At 35.7% G+C, this 22,156-nt stretch overlaps 1 protein-coding gene across 5 annotated transcripts in view; it reads left to right on the top strand.

Moving 5' to 3' along the window:
- BBX (BBX high mobility group box domain containing) overlaps positions 1 to 22,156 on the top strand; it is a 268,119-nt gene that overhangs the window by 121,784 nt on the left and 124,179 nt on the right. For all 5 annotated transcript variants that reach the window (XM_036745759.1, XM_036745760.1, XM_036745757.1 and 2 more), the window contains exons 3-4: positions 1,248 to 1,490; positions 21,622 to 21,817. In XM_036745759.1, coding sequence (XP_036601654.1) covers positions 1,248 to 1,490; positions 21,622 to 21,817 — 439 coding nt within the window. The remainder of the gene's footprint in view (positions 1 to 1,247; positions 1,491 to 21,621; positions 21,818 to 22,156) is intronic.

Below are 22,156 nucleotides of genomic sequence, written 5' to 3'. Positions count from 1 at the left end.
GCAAGGAGGTGGGGAGGAAGCCTGTTGTGAATACTTATAGACAAAACAAATTCTCCTCATTAGCCATATCTCCCCCCAAATATTTTTCAGTCTGTACTGAGTCGGTCACTTCTCCATCTAGAAGTGGTTAGCTTGTTCTCAAGAGTCATGGGCATTTAGATGGCACAGTGAATTGTGTGTGGGGCCTGGAGTCAGGAAAACTCATTTTCCTAAATTTAAATCTGGCCTCTCTTACTAGCTGGGTGACCCCAAGTTAGTCACTTAACCCTTAATACTTGCCTCCGTTTCCTCATCTGTAAAATGAGCTGAAGAAGAAGATGTCAAACCTCTCCAGTATCTTTGCCAAGAAAACCCCAAAAACGGATCGTGAAGAGTCAGAGATAACTCAAAAACAAATAAACACCACCACCACCAGCATGAGTGCCATGGATTGGTGTTTCTTCAGAGTTCCTAAATCTTTCAAATTTGTTTGTCTTTATGATATCATTATGATTTTTTCAGGAGATTATTCTGAATGAGGTTGATTAGAAGGCTATTTCACTAGTCCAAGTGATAGATAATAAGGGGCTCAAAAACTTGACTAGTGGCAGTGAGAATAGAAAGAAAGGAAAGTATGAGTGTGAATTATGACAGACTGAATATGAAGGTTAATAGGTAGGATACTTAAGTGACTTCTACTTTTTGAGCCTCTATGAGGCTAGCTCCATCAGATTTTTTATTTCAAAAGATCATAGATTTAATTTAGTCTGATCAAATGCTCCTTCCACTGTCACATTGCCTTTCTTTACTACTCAGAAGGTGTTAGTTTTTTGTGGACTTGAAGATTTAATTATAGCATTCTCTGCATTTTCTAAGTATTAGATTGTCCCAGAACCAATTTCTGGATAATTCCCCTATTGAAAGCTGAAGGAAAAAAATCATAATCTATGTTTGCTTTTTAATATTTAAACACTGACATTTTCACAGATGTTATGTGTTAATTAAAATATTGCTATTACTAATTTTTTAATTGTATGGTTATTACTATAATATATGAAAATATATAATGTCCATGGGATAAAATGGGCTGTCATGACTATTAGTGTCAAAATTGATAATAAAACCAAGAAATCTATGCTTCCTCTACTAGTCTTTTTAATATGTTACAGCACTTCAGTCCTTTAGTTATTGTACTTTATTTTTAACTTTGCTATTTGGTAAAAAGGGAAAGTCTCTAAATAATCTTTTTCATTTTTTTGTGCTAATAGGTCCAACTTCTTGGAGCTGATGGCCTAGAGCATGATGTAGATGAGACTGAAGATGATGAATCTTCAGAGCAGCGAGCTCGTAGACCAATGAATGCATTTCTTTTATTTTGTAAACGCCATCGCTCCCTTGTTCGTCAGGAACACCCCCGGCTGGATAACCGTGGTGCTACCAAGATACTGGCTGATTGGTGGGCAGTTCTAGACCCAAAAGAAAAACAGAAATATACAGACATGGCCAAGGAGGTAAGTATTATACACCAAATGGTTAACAACAATGATGCTAGGAGTTACTATGACAATAACTCAATTAGGTATTTTCGTTCTTTTAAAATTTCATTAAGTGTTATTGGGTTTTTTTTAAATAGTCAGAATCTATTTTCTCTCCTAACTCTGGCTGTATTAAAAAAAATAAAAAACACATTCTTTATAGTACATATACATAGCTAAGAAAAACAATTCTCTCGTTGACAAGGTTAAAAAAAAGTCTCATTAATAAAATTGTTCTTCTGGTTCTGCTCACTTCCCTCAACATCAGTTCATAGAAGTCTTTCCATGTCCTTTTGAAATCATCTGTTTTTTCATTCATTGTCTTGGAGCGCAAGAAATAGTATTCCATCATGTTTCTGCACCATAATTTGTCCAGCCATTCCCCAATCAATCCCTTTACTTTCCAGTTTTTTGCTGCCATAAAGATAATTTAATTATTGAATTAGATATTTATTAAGCACTTCCTCTATGCGCAGAGTGAATCTCTAGCTATGTGGTAATGATAAAAATGCAAGAATCTTGCTTAGTTCTGTCTCCTTATTCTATAAAAATACTCAAAAATATTGCTTGAAGTTGCCATTGGCAACTAATTTCCAAGATGCTTTTCCTCATTGTGGATGCTATTACTATTGGAAGCATACATCTAGCAATCCTCTGCTATGAATTTAAGGAAGAAAACATCATTAGATTCTTCATCCCCTGTGAATTTGACCCTAGAGAAAATCAGCTGGATATTAGAAATAAATTACTGTGGCAGCAGAGCCACTTCAATGGAAGAATTTCCAGGAGCTATGATGTCTCGGCCTTGATTTACTCAAGTGAGGGCTTTGTAGAGTAACTCAATATAGTATACAACAAAGAGTGCTAAACTAGGAGTCAGACGACATGGCTTTTAGGTCTCCTTTTGCCCTATGTGACCTTGGGAAAACAATTTGTCTTTTTTAGACCTCAGTTTCCCCATGAAGAGTTGGACTAGATTGAACATGATTATTTATGGAAAGACCCAACTTGGCTCAGTTTCTGTAAAGTCTTAAAGCTTGCTCTACCCTTCCACCTTCCAGAAAAAGAAAAGAAAAGAAATCTTGATAGAACAAGGTGCATACTTTCTATTTTGTGCGTATATCTATATATATATATCTATATATATCTATATATCTATATATATATATATACACACACGCACACACACACACATACAAAAACCCACTTTGTTTGAAATACTTAATGTCAGGCATTTCTAGGTAGGAAAATTATTCCAGAGATAGAACATTAATCTATGCCGGGACGATAGCAATTTCTATATTTCTTAAAGAAACTAGGTTTTGTTCACTAAATTGATTGAGAAAAATTAAATTCTTTTTACTGTGCATTTTGTAATCAGGCCCTAAATTAAAGGAAGACAAAAGAATATTTAATAGCTAAATATGAATGGAAATAAGCCTGATATGTTTTATTTAATGCCTCATCTCGGAGAAATAAGCCTTAGTTCATAAAAACAAACAAACAAACAATTGTTTAACCTCTGTGAGAAGCACAACCAGCAGGGGAGAAAATAGTGAGTTTCAAGTGACTCATTTTATTAGATAGCTCAGTGTGGGGAAAAATAACATTGTCGGGCTCCATATTTTTATAAAGTTGTTAACAAGCTAACATGGAACATAAAAATTCCCCATAAAATGTTCTAAGATATTTGCATCTTGAATGACTTATTATTAGCAGAGTAGATAGGTAATTAATGAATATAGAGCTGTATATGTTATTGCATCTTTCTGTCATTTTTGTTGTAATTATATTTAATAATTATTGAAGCCATGTTTGTTGTTTTTTTTTTTTAATCAGAGAATTTTAAAACCAAATTTATTTAAAAAGATAGATGATTTTCATTCTTTCAGCAGAGGTCCAGTGAGATACTAAACAATTCCTTTCCATTAAATGGACTTATTATTTATTCATATTTAAAGGCTATACAGTTAACAAACAAAAAGAACCCGTTATTTGAAAACTCATATTGAGCTCTATTACACTTCTATAATTAAACACTTCAGTGTGTTGTTTGGATTGCTGAGTAGGGATAACATACAGCCTGTTCCAAACAGATTGTTTGCCTTTTCTTAAACACAGCTAATTTACAAACCCAATAGGTGGCCACTTTTAAGAGGAGGAAGTATTATTTTCATACAGGAAATCTGTGTCTAATTACTTAATTGGGTTTCCAATCTGACTGCTGAGACTTAATATTAAAGATAATATGAAATAATAGCAAAACAATTTTCCACTGTGATGCTATTACAGTGAAATTTCTTAATTTGACAACCCACAGTTCTGTTAAAAGTGGTGACCTTAAAATGCATGGTCAGTCACCATTTTCCACTGTCTATAGTATTTTATAAGTCATTCATTGTCCAGTTTCCTGTGGAAGGTATCTGGAAGATTCAGATAGTTTAGAATCATTATGTAGTTGATTTGTAGTCTGAAACTTGGAGCCATTATCCCATAGAGGGTTCAGTGGTCAAATTAAAAGTATTCAGTACTTCTATTAATCCTTTGTGTGTTAAAGCTTCAATTGAGCTGCTGCTTCTAAAATCTTTTTTCTGGTTGTGTATAATCTTTTTCAGCTTTGGGGTAAAAAATGCTCTTCCTTGTTAAGAGACCACATTCCTTTAAGTGCGTGGCCGTGTTTGTAGTAGATTTTAAAAGTTGATTATTTTATTGATATCATTTGTTTTTTACATCAACTAGATTTCCTCTTGTATCCCTCCTCCTAATGCAGAACCATCCTTTATAACAAAACATTTATTTAAAAAACAAAAAGGGAAAGGAGAAAAAAATTCACCAAACCCCAAACAATGCATTAAAAATATCCACGGTTACATGCAACATTCCACATTGATGAACTCTGGTCTCTGCAAAGGAGAAAATGTAGCTACCTATATTCATATCTCTTCTTTGGAGCCAAATTTCTTTATAATTTCACAACATTCAGTTTTGATTATTTTGTAGTTGTCACTTTCCATTTACATTGTTATAATAATTATATTGTTTTCTTCTGCTTCTTTCTGAATCAGTTCATGTAAGTCTTTTTATGCTTCTCTATATCATATTTATTGTTTCTTACAGCATAACAACATGCTGTTGCATTCACATACCACATTTCTTTAGCCATTCCCCAATCAATGGATATCTACTTTGTTTCCAGTCTTTTGTTGCCACAAAAAGAGTTACTGTAAATATTTTGGTGTGTATGTTGCCTTTCTTTTTGCCAGTGACGTTCTTTGGGTATATTCCTAGCAGGGGATCAAATTTCCGGAACAAAATGTTTGGACCTATTAGTCACTTTCTTTCTGTAATTTCAAATTTCCTTCCAGAATGGTTGTGCCAGTTCACAGTTCCACTAACAATGTATTAGTGTGTGTATCTTTGCACAACCCCTCCAACACTGATTATTCTTTTCTTTTGTGATCTTCACCAATTTTCAAGGTATGCAGCAAAATCTCAGAGTGGTTTTGATTTGCATTTTTCCTATTATTAGTGATTTCAAGCATTCTTTCAGTAGCAAATATTTTGAAATTCTTCATTTGAAAATTCTATCCATCACTTCTTACCACTTTTTTTTAAACCAGGTAATGTCTTTTTGTTGCATTTCTATGAGTTATTTATATATCATGTATATCAAATCCTTATCAGAGATATTTGGACATCAATTTTTTTTCTAGTTTACTGTTTCCCTTCTTATCCTAAATGCATTACTTTTATTTATGAAAAAACTTTGTAACTTCATCTAATCAAACCTACCTATCTTACCATTTATAATTGCTTCCATCCCTTGATTAGTTAAGAATTCATTCCCTTTCCATAGCTACAAAAATTATATGATCTGTTTTTCTTTTGATTTTCGATATGATCTTATTTAAATCTGATATCCATTTTGAATTTATTTTAGGATATAGTATAAGATGTTAGACTAAAACCTAATACCTACCAGACTATTTTCCAGTTTTGCCAGAAGTTATTATCAAAGAAGGAGATGTAGGTAATATATGTTTTGGGGTTTATTTACCACTAGGTGATTGAGTTCATTATTTCTGATTCTTTCTTGTCTTAGCTGTCCTATTCATCTACTTTAATATTTTTAATAATTACCATTAGGTTTTGATAATTACAACTGTTGATAACATTTTTAAAGAATATTTCATCTGCTCAATCATTTCCAGTTGAAGGAAAATATTTGACAGCTTTTTTCCTACCTTGTTTTAAATTAGAGTAACTCAAAAAATCAAACTTTTAAAACTTAGAAATATGGGAAAGGTCTGTCATGAAGAACAATGAAAGTTTGGAGATAAAGTCTTTTTTTTTTTTTCTTAACCTGCTAGTTTGCACCAACCCTTCTCAAAGTCTTTGGTACTAGTGCTCCCCCGGTAAGAAGCATGAGTAGTCAGCCTTTGGGTTTACTTTCACTTTGTTTCTGCTCTAGAATTGTTATTTCATGCTAATTTTCATGGCTGAATGGGTGTTTTAGGTGTTCTAAAGACATTTGCTTCTGAACAGAGTACAAGCAATTTTAAAATATCATTCTGAACATGCAACCTATGTTAGTTTCTTAACTTTGGCAATCTGCATGATGGTGCAATGCTGTGAATGTTCACAGGTTCTGATTTCTGAATGTGCCACTGCAGTTAAGAGACTCATGACTAATCCAAAGACAGAACAGTCAAGAAGTAGAAGTTATGTTATTTCAGGCCATTTAAATGTTCTTATGAACTTGGAGTAGGTAGTCCACAGTGTCTCTGCAAAAGGAACTTATTATATCATTTTACTCATCACTTGGACAGCATAATAATCCTTAGAATTAGTAACACAGTAGTCAAATACCCTGGTTCACATAGCTTTCATTTCTCTTAATATAACCATGTTGAAGAGAAGGATGAGGGGCAGGCTGGAAAACTTCCACCTATTCTCAAATGGTATGCATGTCAATTTGCTAGGACATATCACAAATTAGACAAGTAGATGTAGGTGAATGTCATAGAAGTCATTCATTCCTTCACTGATTCATGCAACCATTGTTTATGGAGGAACTGTTCCATTCGGCATGCCGTAATAATAATTTAATACGACGTCTAGCCGTTCTTTACATAGCACTTGCTTCAAGGTTTGCAAAGTGACTTATAAATATTATCTCACTTTATCCTTCCAACAATTCTGGGAGGTAGGTACTGTTATTCACATTTTTAGATGAGAAAACTGAAGTCCATAGAAAATAAATGGCTTGCCCAGAGTCCCTTATCTAATAAGTGTCCAAGGACACATTTGAACTCAGGTTCTTCTGACTTTGAGTCCAGGCCCCGCACACTATCCTATATACTACTTAGCCGCTTGCTGTAAATAAATAATACAAAGATAAATAAGCCAGAAATTCATATACTGTTTGAATCGTTAACTCCTGAATGTTCCTTTCATGTACCTCTTTAGTATCGGATTTTGATAAATCCATGTTAGAGCATAGGCATTAAGATTAAAATTTAACAAATGTTTATCTTAATAAAATAATAATAATAGTGTCTGCTATGTGTCAGGGCAGCTAGGTGGCACAGTGGATAGAGCGCTGGGCCTGGAGTCAAGAAGACCTGAGTTCAAATCCAGCCTCAGATGCTTACTAGCTATGTAACCCCGGGCAAGTCCCTTAACCCTGTTTGCCTCAGTTTCCTCATCTGTAAAATGAGCTGGAGAAGGAAATGGCAGATCACTTCAGTATCTTTGCCAAGAAAACCCCAAATGGGGTGATGAAGAGTGGAACATGACTAAGGACAAGGATGTATTAGATGCTGAGACAGATGCTCTGTATTCAGGGACCTCATATTTTAATAAGGTGCAAAAGGCTCAGTTGACCAAGATGTTGAAGAAACAAAAATATTATTCAAATAAATTTAGAGATATCTAACTTGGAGAAGAAAAATCATAGGGAAGATATTTTGACTATCTATAAGTATATGAAAGACTCTTATCTAGAAGAGAGATTAAAATTATTCTACAAGGTCTCAGAAGGCAGACCTAGGAGCAATGAATGAAGATTTCCATTCAATGGAAGACAGATTTTTGGCAGGTCACTTAATCTCTCAGTTCCCTAGGCAGTTTTCTCATAATCTAATTGAAGAGAAAATACTGACCTGCACTGGTAAGAGAAAATTTTCCTTACCAGGTTGTTTTCTATATAATGAAATCACAGGTCCAATCCATGTTTGTGTGTGTGTGTGTGTGTGTGTGTGTGTGTGTGTGTGTGTGTTGGGGGCAGGGAGTGGGGAAGAAAGCTTCATTAGGTAGTGGTTTTCCTGTCACAGTTATCCCTATCAGTCTTACCTGTATGACCACTTTTTTCTATCTGCTTCATTAACACATCATCAACCATCTCCCACCCCCAAAACATGATAATCCCTCAAGGCTAGAGCTGCCTTTAGAGCTTTTCTTGTCTTTCTTTTCTCTCTGTCCTTCAGTACTCACATCTTATTTCATGGGATCAATTATGACCTCTTTGAAGATAACTTCTAGCTAACTGAGTACATGTCTAGTACTAATCTCCTTCCTGAACTCCCATTCCTCACCACAAAATACCTGTTGGCCATCTTTAGGCATCTTCAAGTCAACATGTATAAAATGGAACTGATTTTCCTCTTTCCACAAATCTATCACCTACTGACCGACTCCAGCCTTTCCTGTTTCTGTCTTATCTTCCTAGACATCCATGGTTCATAAGTTTACAAGTCGTCTTTGATGACTTTTTTCCTCTCCAACTCTTCATCTGAATCTATTCCAAAGTCTCATCAGTTCTTTTGCCACAGCATTTCTTTTAATAACAGGGCATCTCACGATGGTGTTATTAGTTCTTTTTTTCTTTATTCACCACTGCTTCATAAGACTATAATAGTGGTCTCCTAATTGATCGTCCCTGCTTCCAGTTTCTCAGCTTCTCCAATAGACTTTCACACAACTGTAAAAATAATATTCCTAAGGCACAGGTCAGCTTTGACAAAAATTGTCAATAAATCCTTATTGCCTCTGGGATAAAATGAAAACTCCTGATTCTTCCCAATACATTTTTCAGTCAGCTGCCCTCGTGGTCTCTAATTCACAGACCTCAAGATGCTGCTTATGAGTTATTGTCAGTATTATTGTTGTACTCTTCTTCCAAGAAAACAAACAGAAAGTTCAGCAGCTTCCCATTGCCTGCTAAAGTATACAGGTTCTTGATTCTGGCATCGAAGGCTCTTCACAGTCAGTTTCAATCTACCTTTCTAACCTACTCTCACACTAATTCCTTTTACTTGCTTTACATGTAATCCAGTTCAATTAATAAATGCATTTTATTATAAGTAAATTTCAATAGACATTTATTAAGCAGCTGCTACGTATGAGATACTGTGTTAAATGCTGGGAATACAAAGGCTGACAAAAATGAAATAATTTGTTTTCAAGAAGCTTATATTCTACTGGGTGGGATAGTGGATGTAATATAAACAAAGGGAAGTAAATATATGGCTATTTGAGGAGAAGAAGAACACTGGCAACTGAGGGGAACAGGGAAGGCATCATGAAGGAAGTGGCACCTGATTTGGGTGTTTAAGAAAGGTAAGGATTCTGGGAGATGAAGTTAAGTAGGGAATGCTTTCCACATTTGAGGAAAATGGCTGGTGTGAAAGAAGAGGCAATCAATCAACAAAGATTTATTAAGCATCTACCATGTGACAAGCACTGTGCTGTGCTTTGGGGATACAAAGAGAGTTAATTAAATAGTTCCTGCCCTCGGAGAGTTTATCTTTCATAAATATAGATTTTATGTATGTGTGTGTATTTATGTGTGTATTATATTATGTGTGTACTATATACAAAACATGTTCAAATGAATGTTTTAGAGAGAAGGTACTAGCAGTTGAGGGAATCAGGAAGAGTCTCATGTGGAAGGTGATGTTTGGATTAAGCTTTGAAGAAGGGATTCTAAGAAGTTGGGGCGGGGTAGTATCTATTCAGGAGTGGGTGGGTGAGAGACTTCAAAGGCACCGAGTTAGAAAAGGGAACATCCATGCGTGAAGGACAAAGAACAGGACAGTTTGGCTGGACCACTGGGTGAATTAAGGGTGTATTATAGGACTGAAAAGATAGGAGCTAGGTGGTAAATGGCTTGAAATATCAGAAAGGAGAAGGAATGTTGAGCTTAGGGGAAAATAAAGCAGTCTAGTTTGGCTGGAAAGAGCATATGAAAAAGAGAAATGTAAAATAAGCCTAGAAAGGAAGGATGGATTTTCTTATTGTGGAGAGCTATATAAATGCCAGGTGTAGGGGCCTATGTTTTATCCCAGAGGCAATAAAGAGTTACTGAAGGCCTTTTTTTTTAAGTATTTTTTAAATGTCTAAGAAATCTATATCTATATAAATATAGTTTTAGATATATACACACATAGAGAGATATACACACATGTGGATATATGTATAGGTATATGTATGCTTATGTCTATATATCTAAATGTATATATTCCTAATGCATTTAAATGCACATATAGGTACATATCTCTATGATTGGGGGAGAAATTTTAGTGTAGAACAGACAGTACTATCATTTATAAAAAGTGGGAAAATTCTGCTTGCGTTATCTATTTCAGAGACTTGTTATATTGGTAAACCTTTAAGTGCTATAGAAATATAAACTATTTAGGAGAGCAGTCACTGAGACCCAGGGATGAGAGGAAGGGAAGAGTGATGGTAGTGACATTAGCAGAAATAAAGAAGTTGATTGTAGTTGGGGAGGTGATAAGTTCCATTTGGGATATACTGTGTCCAGAGAAGGTTTTCTGAAGGAAGTGACCATGAGCTGGGCCTTGAAGGATAAGTATGATTTAGACGGGTGGAAGCAGAGAAAGCATATTCCAGACAGGAAAAAGTGTATGACCAAAGACAAGAGGAGAAAAAGCCCAAGGTTGGGGCAGAGAATCTGTAAGTCCTTCAGTGTGGTTGGAGTTTGGTCCTTGTTGGTCCTTTTCCTCTTTCTTTGATCTCTTTAAGGCATGGGCTGAGGAGTGATAATTTCAGCTGATTCTCGTATATCTAGGTCAGCGTACTAACCACATTCCTCTAGACATGTTATAGCTTGTTATTTGTTTTCATTAATTGTCTAGAACTCAAAACAGTATTAAGATTTGAACTGACCAAGAAAATGTACTGTTATGTTGTTCTTTCATTCATTTCGGACATTGTACTTTTATTACAAATATTACGTGAACTTTTTGGTCCAGTGTATTACACTGACACTCACATGGCCAGGTTTTTGTTTTGTTTTGTTTTTTTAAGCGTGAACTGTCACCTTGGCGTATCCTTTTCCAGCTCTCCCACCCATCCTCTATTTGTACATCACAGCTTTAAACTTACCAAATGTAAAGTGTATGGCTTTCACATCAGCCCATGACTCCAGATGTACTACAGATGGGACTCTAGATGTTCTCTAATTCAAACTCTTTTAACCTACATGTTAACTATTCTTTTCGAATCAATGGGCAAGAATTTGTTAAGCACCTACTCTGTGTAGGTGTTGGCAATGCAAAGACAAAAATAATGGTTTCTGCCTTTAAGGAGCTTAGTTCTATCTGGGGAAATTCCATGTAAACACATAACTAATGATGATGGTGATGATGATGATGGTGATGATGATGATGATGACGATAGCTGGCATTTATATAGCACTTTAAGGTTTGTGAGGCACTTTGCAAACATTTTCTCATTTTATCCTCACAAGGGAAGTAGGTACTATTATTATCTCCACTTTATAGATAAAGAAACTGAGGCATTTAGAGGTTAAGTGACTTGCCATGGGTCACATAGCTAGAAGTTAAGTGACTTGCCTAGGGTCACATAGTTAATATTTATATGAAGTGGGATTTGAACTCAGGACTTCTTGACTCCAGCTTCAATGCTACCACTGTACCATCTAGCTGGCTATTAATGAAAAATTGTATTCAGAGCTAAGAAAATATGTCCAAAGTAAATATTCAGAGATACAATATATACATTCACAAAGTGAACACAAGGTAACCCTAGATGAGGATGTGCTAATAGATGGAAATGTCATGTCTAAGGGGTAGTACTTGAGCTGAGTGTTGAAATAAATCAGGGATTCTGTGAGGTAGAGGTAGGAAGGGAGTGTGGTATGTTCCAAGCTTTGGGTGTGTGTATGGGGGCAGCCTATGCAGAGGCTGATGGGAGATTGCATGTTGTGTGTGAGAGATGGGAGATAGCATGTTGTGTGTGAGAGTCAGCAATTAACCTGTCCTTTGTAAACTTGATAAATCTTCCATCTCTGTATCCATCCAATTCATTGATAAAACTACGGAACGCAACAGGACCAAGAACAGAGACCCTGAGCGCTTCAGTAGAGACTTGGCTCTGGGGTGATACCAGTCATTCTGGGTTACATTGTTCCACCAATTCAATCCATCTAGCTGTACTGTTATCCAGTCCATAGCACTTCATCTTGTTTAACAAGGAATTATAAAGTTCTCTCAATCACAAATGCAGGAGTGTTGTAAAAATCTAGATCTCCTTTCTCTATAGCACTCCCTTGATCTACCGGCTTGGTAGCTCTGTCAAAAAAGGTAATGAAATTAGCCTATCATGACTTTTTCTTAATGAACCTATGACAGTTATTACTGGTCATGCTTTCCTCTTTAAATTCTAATAAACGGCCTTCTTAATAATAAATTCTTGAATTTATGCAGTTACGGGTATGAAGCTCATAGCATACTTTATTATTTTTTTCCGGAATACACCTTCTATTTTTTGAACATCAAGATAAAATTTGTCTCCTGTCCCGTGGTATCTCTTTTACTCATAATTCTTCTATTAGATTAGCAATAGAGGTTCAGCAGTCTCACCTGCATGTTATTTTTTTACTTCAAGATTTGAGGATTTGATATTGTTGAGATACCATAGGTGTTCTCTTACCTTGGTTTCAGTGCATTTAAATGTATTGTACCTTACAAACTATTAAAATATACAGATACCTTATCCTTTCTCAAATTAGGAAATAAACTCTTCCACATAGCTGAATCTTTCAAATAGCTGACATATAAATTCTTTGAGTACTGATTCTCTTTAATTTTTTTTTCTACTAAAAATAGATAATGGCCAGATAGGTGGCATAGTAGATAGAACACTAGGCCTGGAGTCGGGAAGACCTGAGTTCAGATCCAATCTCAGACATTTATTAGCTGTGTGACCCTAGGCAAGGTCACACAAAAATCTTGTTTGCCTCAGTTTCCTCATCTCTAAAGTGAGCTGGAGAAGGAAATGGCAAAATCCTCCATTACCTTTGCCAAGAAAACCCACAAAAGGGGTCATAAAGAGTCAGACACGATTGAAAAATGACTGAACAACATTTGCCTTATGGCTGAGTTGATGATTCAGGGTCATAATTATGAATATTGATTATTGTGCTCTGCAGTGTTTACTTTGGGTTGTTGAGGTATATAATGCTATTTTAAACTCTACTCTCTGCTATGAGATGCTGTCATTTTTGAGTTCTATTTGCTTGTCATATGTCTTGTCTCTCTCCCCCACTGATGGCTGATGCTCACCACTGTCATCGAATCTTTGCTTTTTCCAATCTGCTACCTTCTGCATTCAGAGAAAGCTGGTCCTACAGATAAACGGGCTGTTACTATACAATGACATATATATTTTTAATAGATTCTTGCTTACACATATGAAGGAGCCGGTTTGTTGCACTGAAAAGAAGATTGAATTGTGTGTTCTAGCCTTGGCCTTGGCAGTAGCTAGGCATCTCTCTTTGCCTCTTAAAGCCTCAGCTTCTTCATCTATTAAAGAGCTTCATATTAGATGGATGTTATATGGTTTTTATCATCCCTAAAATTCTTTGTATGTTAGCTACCAAAGTATGTGGACAATCTAATGTGCCTCACTACAAATCAACTAATTTTTTCCCTAATTGTAGCAATGTATTCCTTTCTTAACCATTTTCTTTTTTAGTCTAATGGCTCATTTAACTACCATCTTCATTAGACACTATTAACATATCAAAAGTGTGTTAAAAAGCAAATAAAAACAATTATCTTTAGTAACAGCCCATTTAGAACAAAATGGTGAACAAACAAATGAACGACTTTTTATTTATTAAGCTCTTTACTATGTGCAAATCAGGTATACAAATAGAAAAGTATAAGACCCTGCCCCTTAAGGAGCTTACATACTGATAAGACAACATATATGGGAATTTCCAGCTGAAAGCCCATTAGAAAGACCCAATGATCCTTAGGGTACTGGTATGTGACAATGAGGTTTCTTTTAGTATCATTTTATTAATGTTGATCCCTCTGATGATGCCAAGGATTTTGATGTATAAGAGCTTTCTTTTTTTTTTTTTAATCTTTAGTACCTGTGGCTTCTGAGGACCCTAGGGCTATATATACTAACACCTACAGTAGCAGTTTTCCTGTCATACTTCCACAAAGGTTGCTTCCCTGACCATAGCTCATGTTCCTGGGGCTCTGGCCATTGGTAGCAGTTGTTTAGCTACTGGTTTTTGGTGGTGAAAGGATTGACATACTCTTTCTTTTTCTCTTTTGGAGTTGCCCTTCTAAATGATGGTTCAGGGCTGAGTTGGATTTAGAACTGGCCATATTGGGACATGTGGCTATTCCTAGGGCTTTTGGGTTAGAGTCCTTGTCTGTCTGAGGAGAAGTAGTACTTGGGACAATGGCATTGGTTTGACCTGAACATGTGAGCTCTTGTTTCTCCTTCAGGGCGCCATTTGGCAAATTAGACAAATAGTTTTCATGTGATGGTAGTCGTTAATGAGGTTAGTGGGTTCTTAATCAGTTAAAAGAATGGACCATCAGTTTGAAAATAGTAGTATCAAAAAGGGTCAAACCTGGTTGAGGATTATTGGTGAACATCAGCATCCGTATATGTAAGTCAAGTAAGACTGTAACTAATTTATCCAGTGTCACTAATGGTAGAAATTATAATTTGCATTCATTATTCTTAGTTGTTTCTTATGTAATATATTTAGACTTTTCCTTTATATTTTTTTTTAACAATAATAGAGGAACCAAATTGAGATAAGAAATGGAACAAAACAGGTCAGTACCTTCTCTGCAACTAAAATGTTAAAAAGTTGTCTGAGGACTTAGAGGCAAAGGGACTTTCCCAGGGTCACACAGCTAATATGTGTCAGAGGCAGGTCTTGAACCCAGGTCGTCCTTATCTCAAGACCAGCTCTCTATCCACCTTACCATATGTAACAACAATGCTGCTATGTATTTAAAGTTTTATCAAAGAATAATATGTAATACATCTTTTCACCAAATTCAGGCCATCTTACTAGTCCAAATTAGGGAGACTGTTTTATATTTCCCTAAAATAATGATAACTATTATTATACAACTTTAAGGTATAAGAATCTCTCTGTACAAGTTTGAGCCTCACGACCATTTTGCGTTAGGGCCCTTCATGTGTTATCATTGTAAATGAGGAAAGGAAGGTTTGTTTCCATGTCCGTGTCTTCCTACCAGACCAAGCTGCTTCTTGAAAAGGATGGAGTATATTTTGTATCTTCTCATGGTTTTACTGCTCTATGATTCTTCACCTCACTTCACCTCAATTGGCACAAAGTTTAAAGTCCCTTTTCTGTGAAAGGTTGGTAGATGGGTGCAGTATATTGAAACTTTGTTATAGATGTCTTCCTATTGTTTCTTTGGAGTTTTTGACAGGAAGAAGCATAGCCAGCTAGGATTGTTTTAATTGAATCTGGGCTAGTTCAGTTGAGTCTAATTTTTATTTTGGTGGCTTTGTTTAAACCATTAGTTCTTTATACTTTTTGGGTAGTTTTTTTTTTAAATTGTCATGTAACTTGAATATTCATATTTTTTGCTCCATTAAAACCTTAAACATAATTTTATCTACTGTCAGAAAAAATGCTAGTCCAGCTAAGGTTCTCTTTGTTTAAAATATAAAAATAGCAAGAATGATTGAAATAATCAGTATGTCATTATGTCTTTATATGTGAATAGTATTATTAAATCTTTCTAAAAGAAGGAGCCTGGAGCTAGGAAAAGTAGGTATAGATCAGTGCTACTTTGTAGATGTTATATATCCTCTCCTTCTGTCCTTTATATAATGTTAATTTTTCGTATAATGTTAATTCTCCCAAAGATAATACTTAAAGTGGTATGTGATAGAATTATAGTTGAAGTAATAATGTATGTTGATTGCTAGATTATAAAATTTTAAATCTGGAAGAGACTTGGCTTCCCACTGTGTCTTCTGATTATAGTATGAATTGACTGAAGAAATTTACCCCTAAATTCCACAGAAGTAGGAAATTAATGGTGACCACCCCATTTTTTTCTCCTGGTACAGTTGTCAGAATTTATATAGAAGCCAGAATTCCCAGGATCCCTTGTTACATGATTTAACCATACATAGGGAGTGGATCATTCCACTTAGCTGAAAATAACCAAACTCTTGAACTAATTTGGTTAAATTTGAGAAGTTTTGGACCACAAAAACTGACCAGAATATTAAAACTTATAAAAGCATGAAATAGTTTGGCCTCTCTTTAGAGTACTTTTTAAAATTATCAGAATAATTAGGAAATAGATTTCATAAAGCTTTTATATATTGAAGCACATCATTTATTTCTTTGAAAATTGATATTGCAACTGATACAGAGAAGGCATTATGTCATTTGAGGTACAAAAATAATGCCATTCTCATGTAGAAAGAGCTACAAAATAATATATGTAAGGAGATGTACATAATGAAAACAGATTCTAAATAGTTTGCATAACCAGTGGAGTAGGCATCATTTGTCTACCCAGTCTCATAATTAATTGCAGAAAAGGTTAAGAATTTATACACTAACTTGCTTGAAACATGAATTTGTATCTCAAAGAAAGAGTTTCTTGGAGAGTTGCATTTTAGCTGTTAGAGCTTTTTTGATTCAAGATCTTAGTGCTTGTAGATGATGATTGATAATTTTTGAAAACAGCTGAATGCCTCCAAGTAGTCACCAATAATTCACTTTCTGCTTAGAAGTTATACCTTAGGGGGAGGTTGAGATCCAAACTATTAGTCATTCCAGTGAGTTAGATCTATTTGTTTGGCTCTTCTACTTCTGATAATAGGCTTTGTCAAAAAAAAAAAAAAGTTGGCTGGAGGCTTAATAGTAAGTTGCAGAATATGAAGAAAAAGGATATTGAGACTCTGGCTTTTTTCTTCTTGTCCTGAAAGCCCGCATGACTCTTCTACTTTGTGAGACGTCTACTTGACTTTCAAGACTCAGCTATTTTATTTTGTGATGCTTTCTCTTCCTTCCCTAGCCCAATATGATTTCTCTCTTCTCTGACCTTCTAGAGCGTGTATACCATTCACAGGGTGCTAATCTTTGTCCTTCAGTCAGCCAATAGTCAACAAACATTTATGCCTTGCTTACTGTGTGCTGGCACTGGTCTGAGTGCTGAGTATACAAAGAAAGGCAAAGATAATCATACAACTAGTCATCATTTTATGTGTATATGTTTTATCTCCTGAGCCAGATTATGAACTTCTCCAAGTCAGAATTGTGCTATGGCAGTGCTGTCTACAAAGTTGTCACTTGATAAATATTTGTCGAATAATAGCTGCCAAATGTTTCAGAATGACTACCAGTTGCAAATCTTCAGGAGTCTGCGAGATTAATGCTGTTGACCTCGACATTTCATAGTCGGAATAAGTTTGACTTTCATCACCTTCAACTCCTAGTTACCAGTTTGGGGGATTATTCACATGACCCGAGAGTTCCTTTCTTCCTCTGTCTTTGCCTCCACTAAAACCAGATATTGTGACCAAGCTGAACAAAGGCAAAGTCCATTTATGTGATAGAGTATATATGTGTGGGCATGATTTGGTAATTATTCATTGTTTTGGATTAAATGAGACACTACCCATTTAACAAACATATGAGTTCCTAATGAGAGTTGTAGGGAATTGTCAAGGGACTGTTGTGCATTGGAAAGTATGCTGAATTTGAAATCTGAGGTCCCAAGTTCAAATATGATCTCAGCCATTTACTACCTCAGTGATCTTGGGCAAGTCGCTTAAACCCCTCATTTGTAAAATAGAAGGCCTGGAGAATTAGACCAGATAGCCTCCAAGGTCTCTTCCAGCCTTGCATCTGTCATCTGGAGGGAGCAATCATTTCCATATGGGATTAGTAAGACAAGTTTCATGACGAGGGTAGTATTTGAACTTAAAGAAGGGGCAACCAGCTCTTCTGAAAAACAATTCGGAAAAGTGCTCAGAAAGTAACTAAAATTTCCATACCCTTTGACTTAGAAAGTTTACTGCTGAGCAGCTAGGTGTTGGCTACAGTGCTGGTACAGCAAGACCTGAATTCAAATCTACCTCAGATGCAATTAACTGTGTAATCTTGGGCAAGTCCCACTTAACCTGTTTGCCTCAGGTCCTTTATCTGTAAAATGGGAGTAATGCTAGCACCCACCTCTCAGGGTTATTGGTAATATTTGTAAAGGGCTTTGCAAACCTTAAAGGGGTACACACACACACACACACACACACACACACACACACACACACACACACACACACACACACGTATATATATACATTCTCACACACTAATTTATTATTATTATTAATGAAAGGTGTCATAGTCATCAGAATATCTACAGCAGCACATTTTTTGAGGTGGCAAAGCACTGCAAACAAAGTAATAAAATCATAGAGCTAGAGGAAGAAGGGATATCTATCTCCACCCTCATATTTTACGGGTGAAGGAACTGAGGCCTATAGGTGTTAAATAACTTCCTCAAAGGCAAATAAGTAGTAAGTATAAGAAATGGCATTTGAACCTCAGCCCTCTGAGCCTAAGTCTGCTGAACTTTTTGCGGTCCCATGCTGCCCATGTAGTGGTTGCGCCATCTTGGTGAATGGCTGAACAAATTATGGTGCATGAATCTAATGACCTATTGCTGTGCCGTAAGAAATAATGAAAGAGAAGCATGGGAAGGCTTATATGAACTTGTACAAAAGAAACCAGACTGACTACAACAGTGTAAATGGAAAGAACAAAAAATACTGCAAAAGTATCTAGTCTCAAAGCAAAGAGGAGAGAACATCGTCCCTGCTCCCTTTCCTTCTTTTTGTGGGTGGGCTATTAGGGATTTGGCATATTGCATGGACTATTTGACTTGGTTGATATATTGAGGAGTTTTGTTGAAGTTCTTCCTTCCCTGCCCCCATCGCTTAGTTACAAGGGATGACTCTTGGGGGAGGGGAGGAAAGGAGCTATATTTTGAAAAGTGATATAGCTAGATGGTACAGTGGATAAAGTGCAGGTTCTGGAGTCAGGAAGACTCCTCCTCCTGAGTTCAAATCTGGCCTCAAACACTTTCTAGCTGTGTGATCCTGGGTAAGTCACTGAACCCTGTTTGCCTCAGTTTCCCCTCTGTAAAATGAGTTGGAGAAAGAAGTGACCAATTAGTCCAGTATCTTTGCCAAGAATCAAATGGGCTCACAAAAGGTGAGACATAACAGAAACGACTCAACAACAATAAAAATGATATAAAACAAATAATATTAATAAACATTTGTTATAAAGAAAGATGGGTATTATTTACACGTGCAGAGGTGAGAGCTGCATTCTAGGCAAAGGGAGCAGCTTAAACAAAGGCAAAGAGCTAGCAAAGTGTGAAAATCATGTTAAGGAAACACTAAAGAAAAAAAGTCTAGTTTGATTGATACATAGCTTGCATGAATGGGAAAGGTATAAGATAGGTTGAAAAGATAGATTAGAGCCAGGAATAAGAAGATGTGGAATATCGATAATGCGCTTTATACATGAGGCAGTGAAGGATTGCCATTGACAGTTTTCAAACATGGAAATTAGTTAAACTAGTGGAAAAGTCCATACAAAGACTGGAAAAAAAAAAGGTAGCCTTAACGCAAGAGGGCTGTGAGAAAGGGGTGGGTATGAGAGACTTTAGAACTTCCTGATTGGGTGGGAAGGGATAAGTAAGCAGTCAGCAAGGAAGTCTCTTCTACATTCTGACTCTGGAAGACAGGGAGGATTGGCTCTGTCTTTATCCTTGTTCTTGTTTTCATTAATACTTTGTTGTTACTACTACTTGCACTTTACCGGGTGGACAGGATCATTTCTAACTTACCTGTCAGCATTATCAGCCTAGGCCCAGAATAGAGTGGGTCTTAGCAAATGAAATGACCTCTTCCTGTGAGGAGGTTAATCTGGAGCAGAGTTTGAATCAGCAAAAGGGAGCTTTCGAGCTTGTCTGCTGCCCGTGTTCTTTGTATTCTATAAATAGAAGGCTCCTAGATGCTGGTAGCATCAGGATAGCACCTTTCACCAGGATGAAACTCACTTAAACTACAAAAAAATGAGTAGAAATAATTTTATTTATCATGATAATCAGTAATGAGCAAAAAGGTCTTTTGTCACTGTATAGAGTAAATGCCCTTTGACTGTCTGTATGTGACACATCCATCCAGTGTATCTTACCAGCACACAAAAATGATGCCCATGTTTGCTTCTTCCATACTGTTTGTCGCTTTTCAGATGATAGTAAAGAGTAACGTGTCTAATTTAGATTTATTGTGTAAGTTTTTTGAGTATATGAGTATGTTATTAATGGGTATGTCTTCCATAGTACATTACAGTGTCCTATGTTATTGACTCAAAAAATTTTTTTTCCAAGATGAAGACTGTAACTTCATGCTTTTGTAATGAGTTGAAAAAAATCTTTGTTATGCATTTTATTTACATTAAAAATGAAAAAAACTTATTTAGCTTTGTATTTTATAGTTAAATTAGGCTATTTGTGATTTAGAAAGACTGAATTAAAAGAATTTTCTTTAAAAATATATCATTGAGTAATTATAGAACATTTACTATTTGATATCACATTATACAACTTTTATTATGGTTTAATTGTGCGCATTTATAAATTAAAATGGAAAAAGTTTATTGTTTAGAAGGAAATATATATTTGTCTCACCCTGACCAAGTCTCTAGAATAAAACAAAAAATTAGTTAAGTCTTTAATCAATTTATTGTATATAAGTAAAAAGCAGCTTTGATTTGTAGTAACTATTTTTATACATAAGCATACAGTTGGCATATTGTTTTTGATTTGATTAATTCTCCAGCAGCTCCAGTAGGAATCAAAATAGGAATTAAATAAAATTAGAATAAATAACATTAGGAAACAAGAAAATTGTTTTGACAAATAATAAACATACATGATTTTCAATATCGTGACAAAGTATACAAAGAAAAAAAGAAAGAGGTCAGGGAAAAGAGAAGAAGAAAGAGAAAAAGATTTTTGATGATTGAACATTCATAGAGGATGGAAGATACCTGGGAAGAAGAGGTTGAAAGTTTCCGAAATTCTGAATGAATAGATAAAAAGCCCTAGCCTTTGTGACTTACCCTCTTTTCCCTTTTTCTCCCATTGTCTGTCCTTGGCTCTTTCCTTCCCTGGCTTAGCTAAATGATCCAGAGGCATCTTAGATTGCATTTCTATCATCAGAATCTCTCAGCACAGATAACAAAGCTTCTACTGTATTTGACAAATGAAATTAAGTAAGAGGCAGGATCCAGCCACTGACCCAGAGGTTCCCCACCCCTGAGCTAAGCTTCAGAGAAAGCTTCAAGACCATTTATATATATAAGTATACAGGATTGTTGCTTTCCTGGTAAAGCACCTAAAAGGTGAAAAAAAATAGGCGTAAAAAAAAAAAGCACAATTTCTTGAGACTTTTCCCCTACAAAGAGAACTTCTTTTAGGGAACTTATGATAAACAGTTAGATGTCTTGGGGGCACTAGAGAAAAAAGAACCCTAGGACATAGGACAATCTTTGTAGCCTCCCCCATTCCCCCATTAGGTGAAGAGATACAGAAGATATATTGTAAAGCTTTATCTTTTTATTGACTGGTTCAAAGTTTCACTATAACATAGTGAGATTTCAAAATTCTGTTGTTTGAATAGAGTATGTCAGGTTGTAATTTTTTTTTTACCATATCTTTTATTTTAGTACAAAGATGCATTTATGAAAGCCAATCCTGGCTACAAATGGTGTCCTGCAACAAACAAACCTGTGAAATCTCCAACGCCCACTGTTAATACACGAAAAAAGCTGTGGGCCTTTCCATCTGACTCTGGAAAAGATTTACCAAGCCCCAAGAAAGCCAAGACTGAAGAAATGCCTCAGCTTAACTTTGGGATGGCAGGTGAGTTGGGTCTATTATTACCTCCTCTCCTTTAATGACAATCATTAAATCTTGACAGTATTTCTAACCATGAGAATTGTTATGAGTGCACTAATAAATAGGTAGTCTGCCTAAAAACAAGAAAATGGGACAATCTTATACGACTGAGCGTCAGTAATAAAAATGAAATTTTAAGTTGGGTGGGGAATCATTAATGGATAAGAATGTTCACAGTGACAATGAGATGAAAGATTGTTGATATAGAAAACTGAAATCCTCCTGTGGGTAACCTAGGTGTTTCTAGAAATAGAAGAGTGAAGGAAAGAGTTAAGCCTTTCCAATAAACAACCAGATACAACA

The sequence above is a fragment of the Trichosurus vulpecula genome, chromosome 2 (assembly GCF_011100635.1).
Source record: "Trichosurus vulpecula isolate mTriVul1 chromosome 2, mTriVul1.pri, whole genome shotgun sequence".
NCBI lineage: Eukaryota > Metazoa > Chordata > Mammalia > Diprotodontia > Phalangeridae > Trichosurus > Trichosurus vulpecula.
The sequence above is the reverse complement of the archived record's forward strand: the minus strand, read 5'-3'. Positions and strand labels throughout refer to the sequence as shown.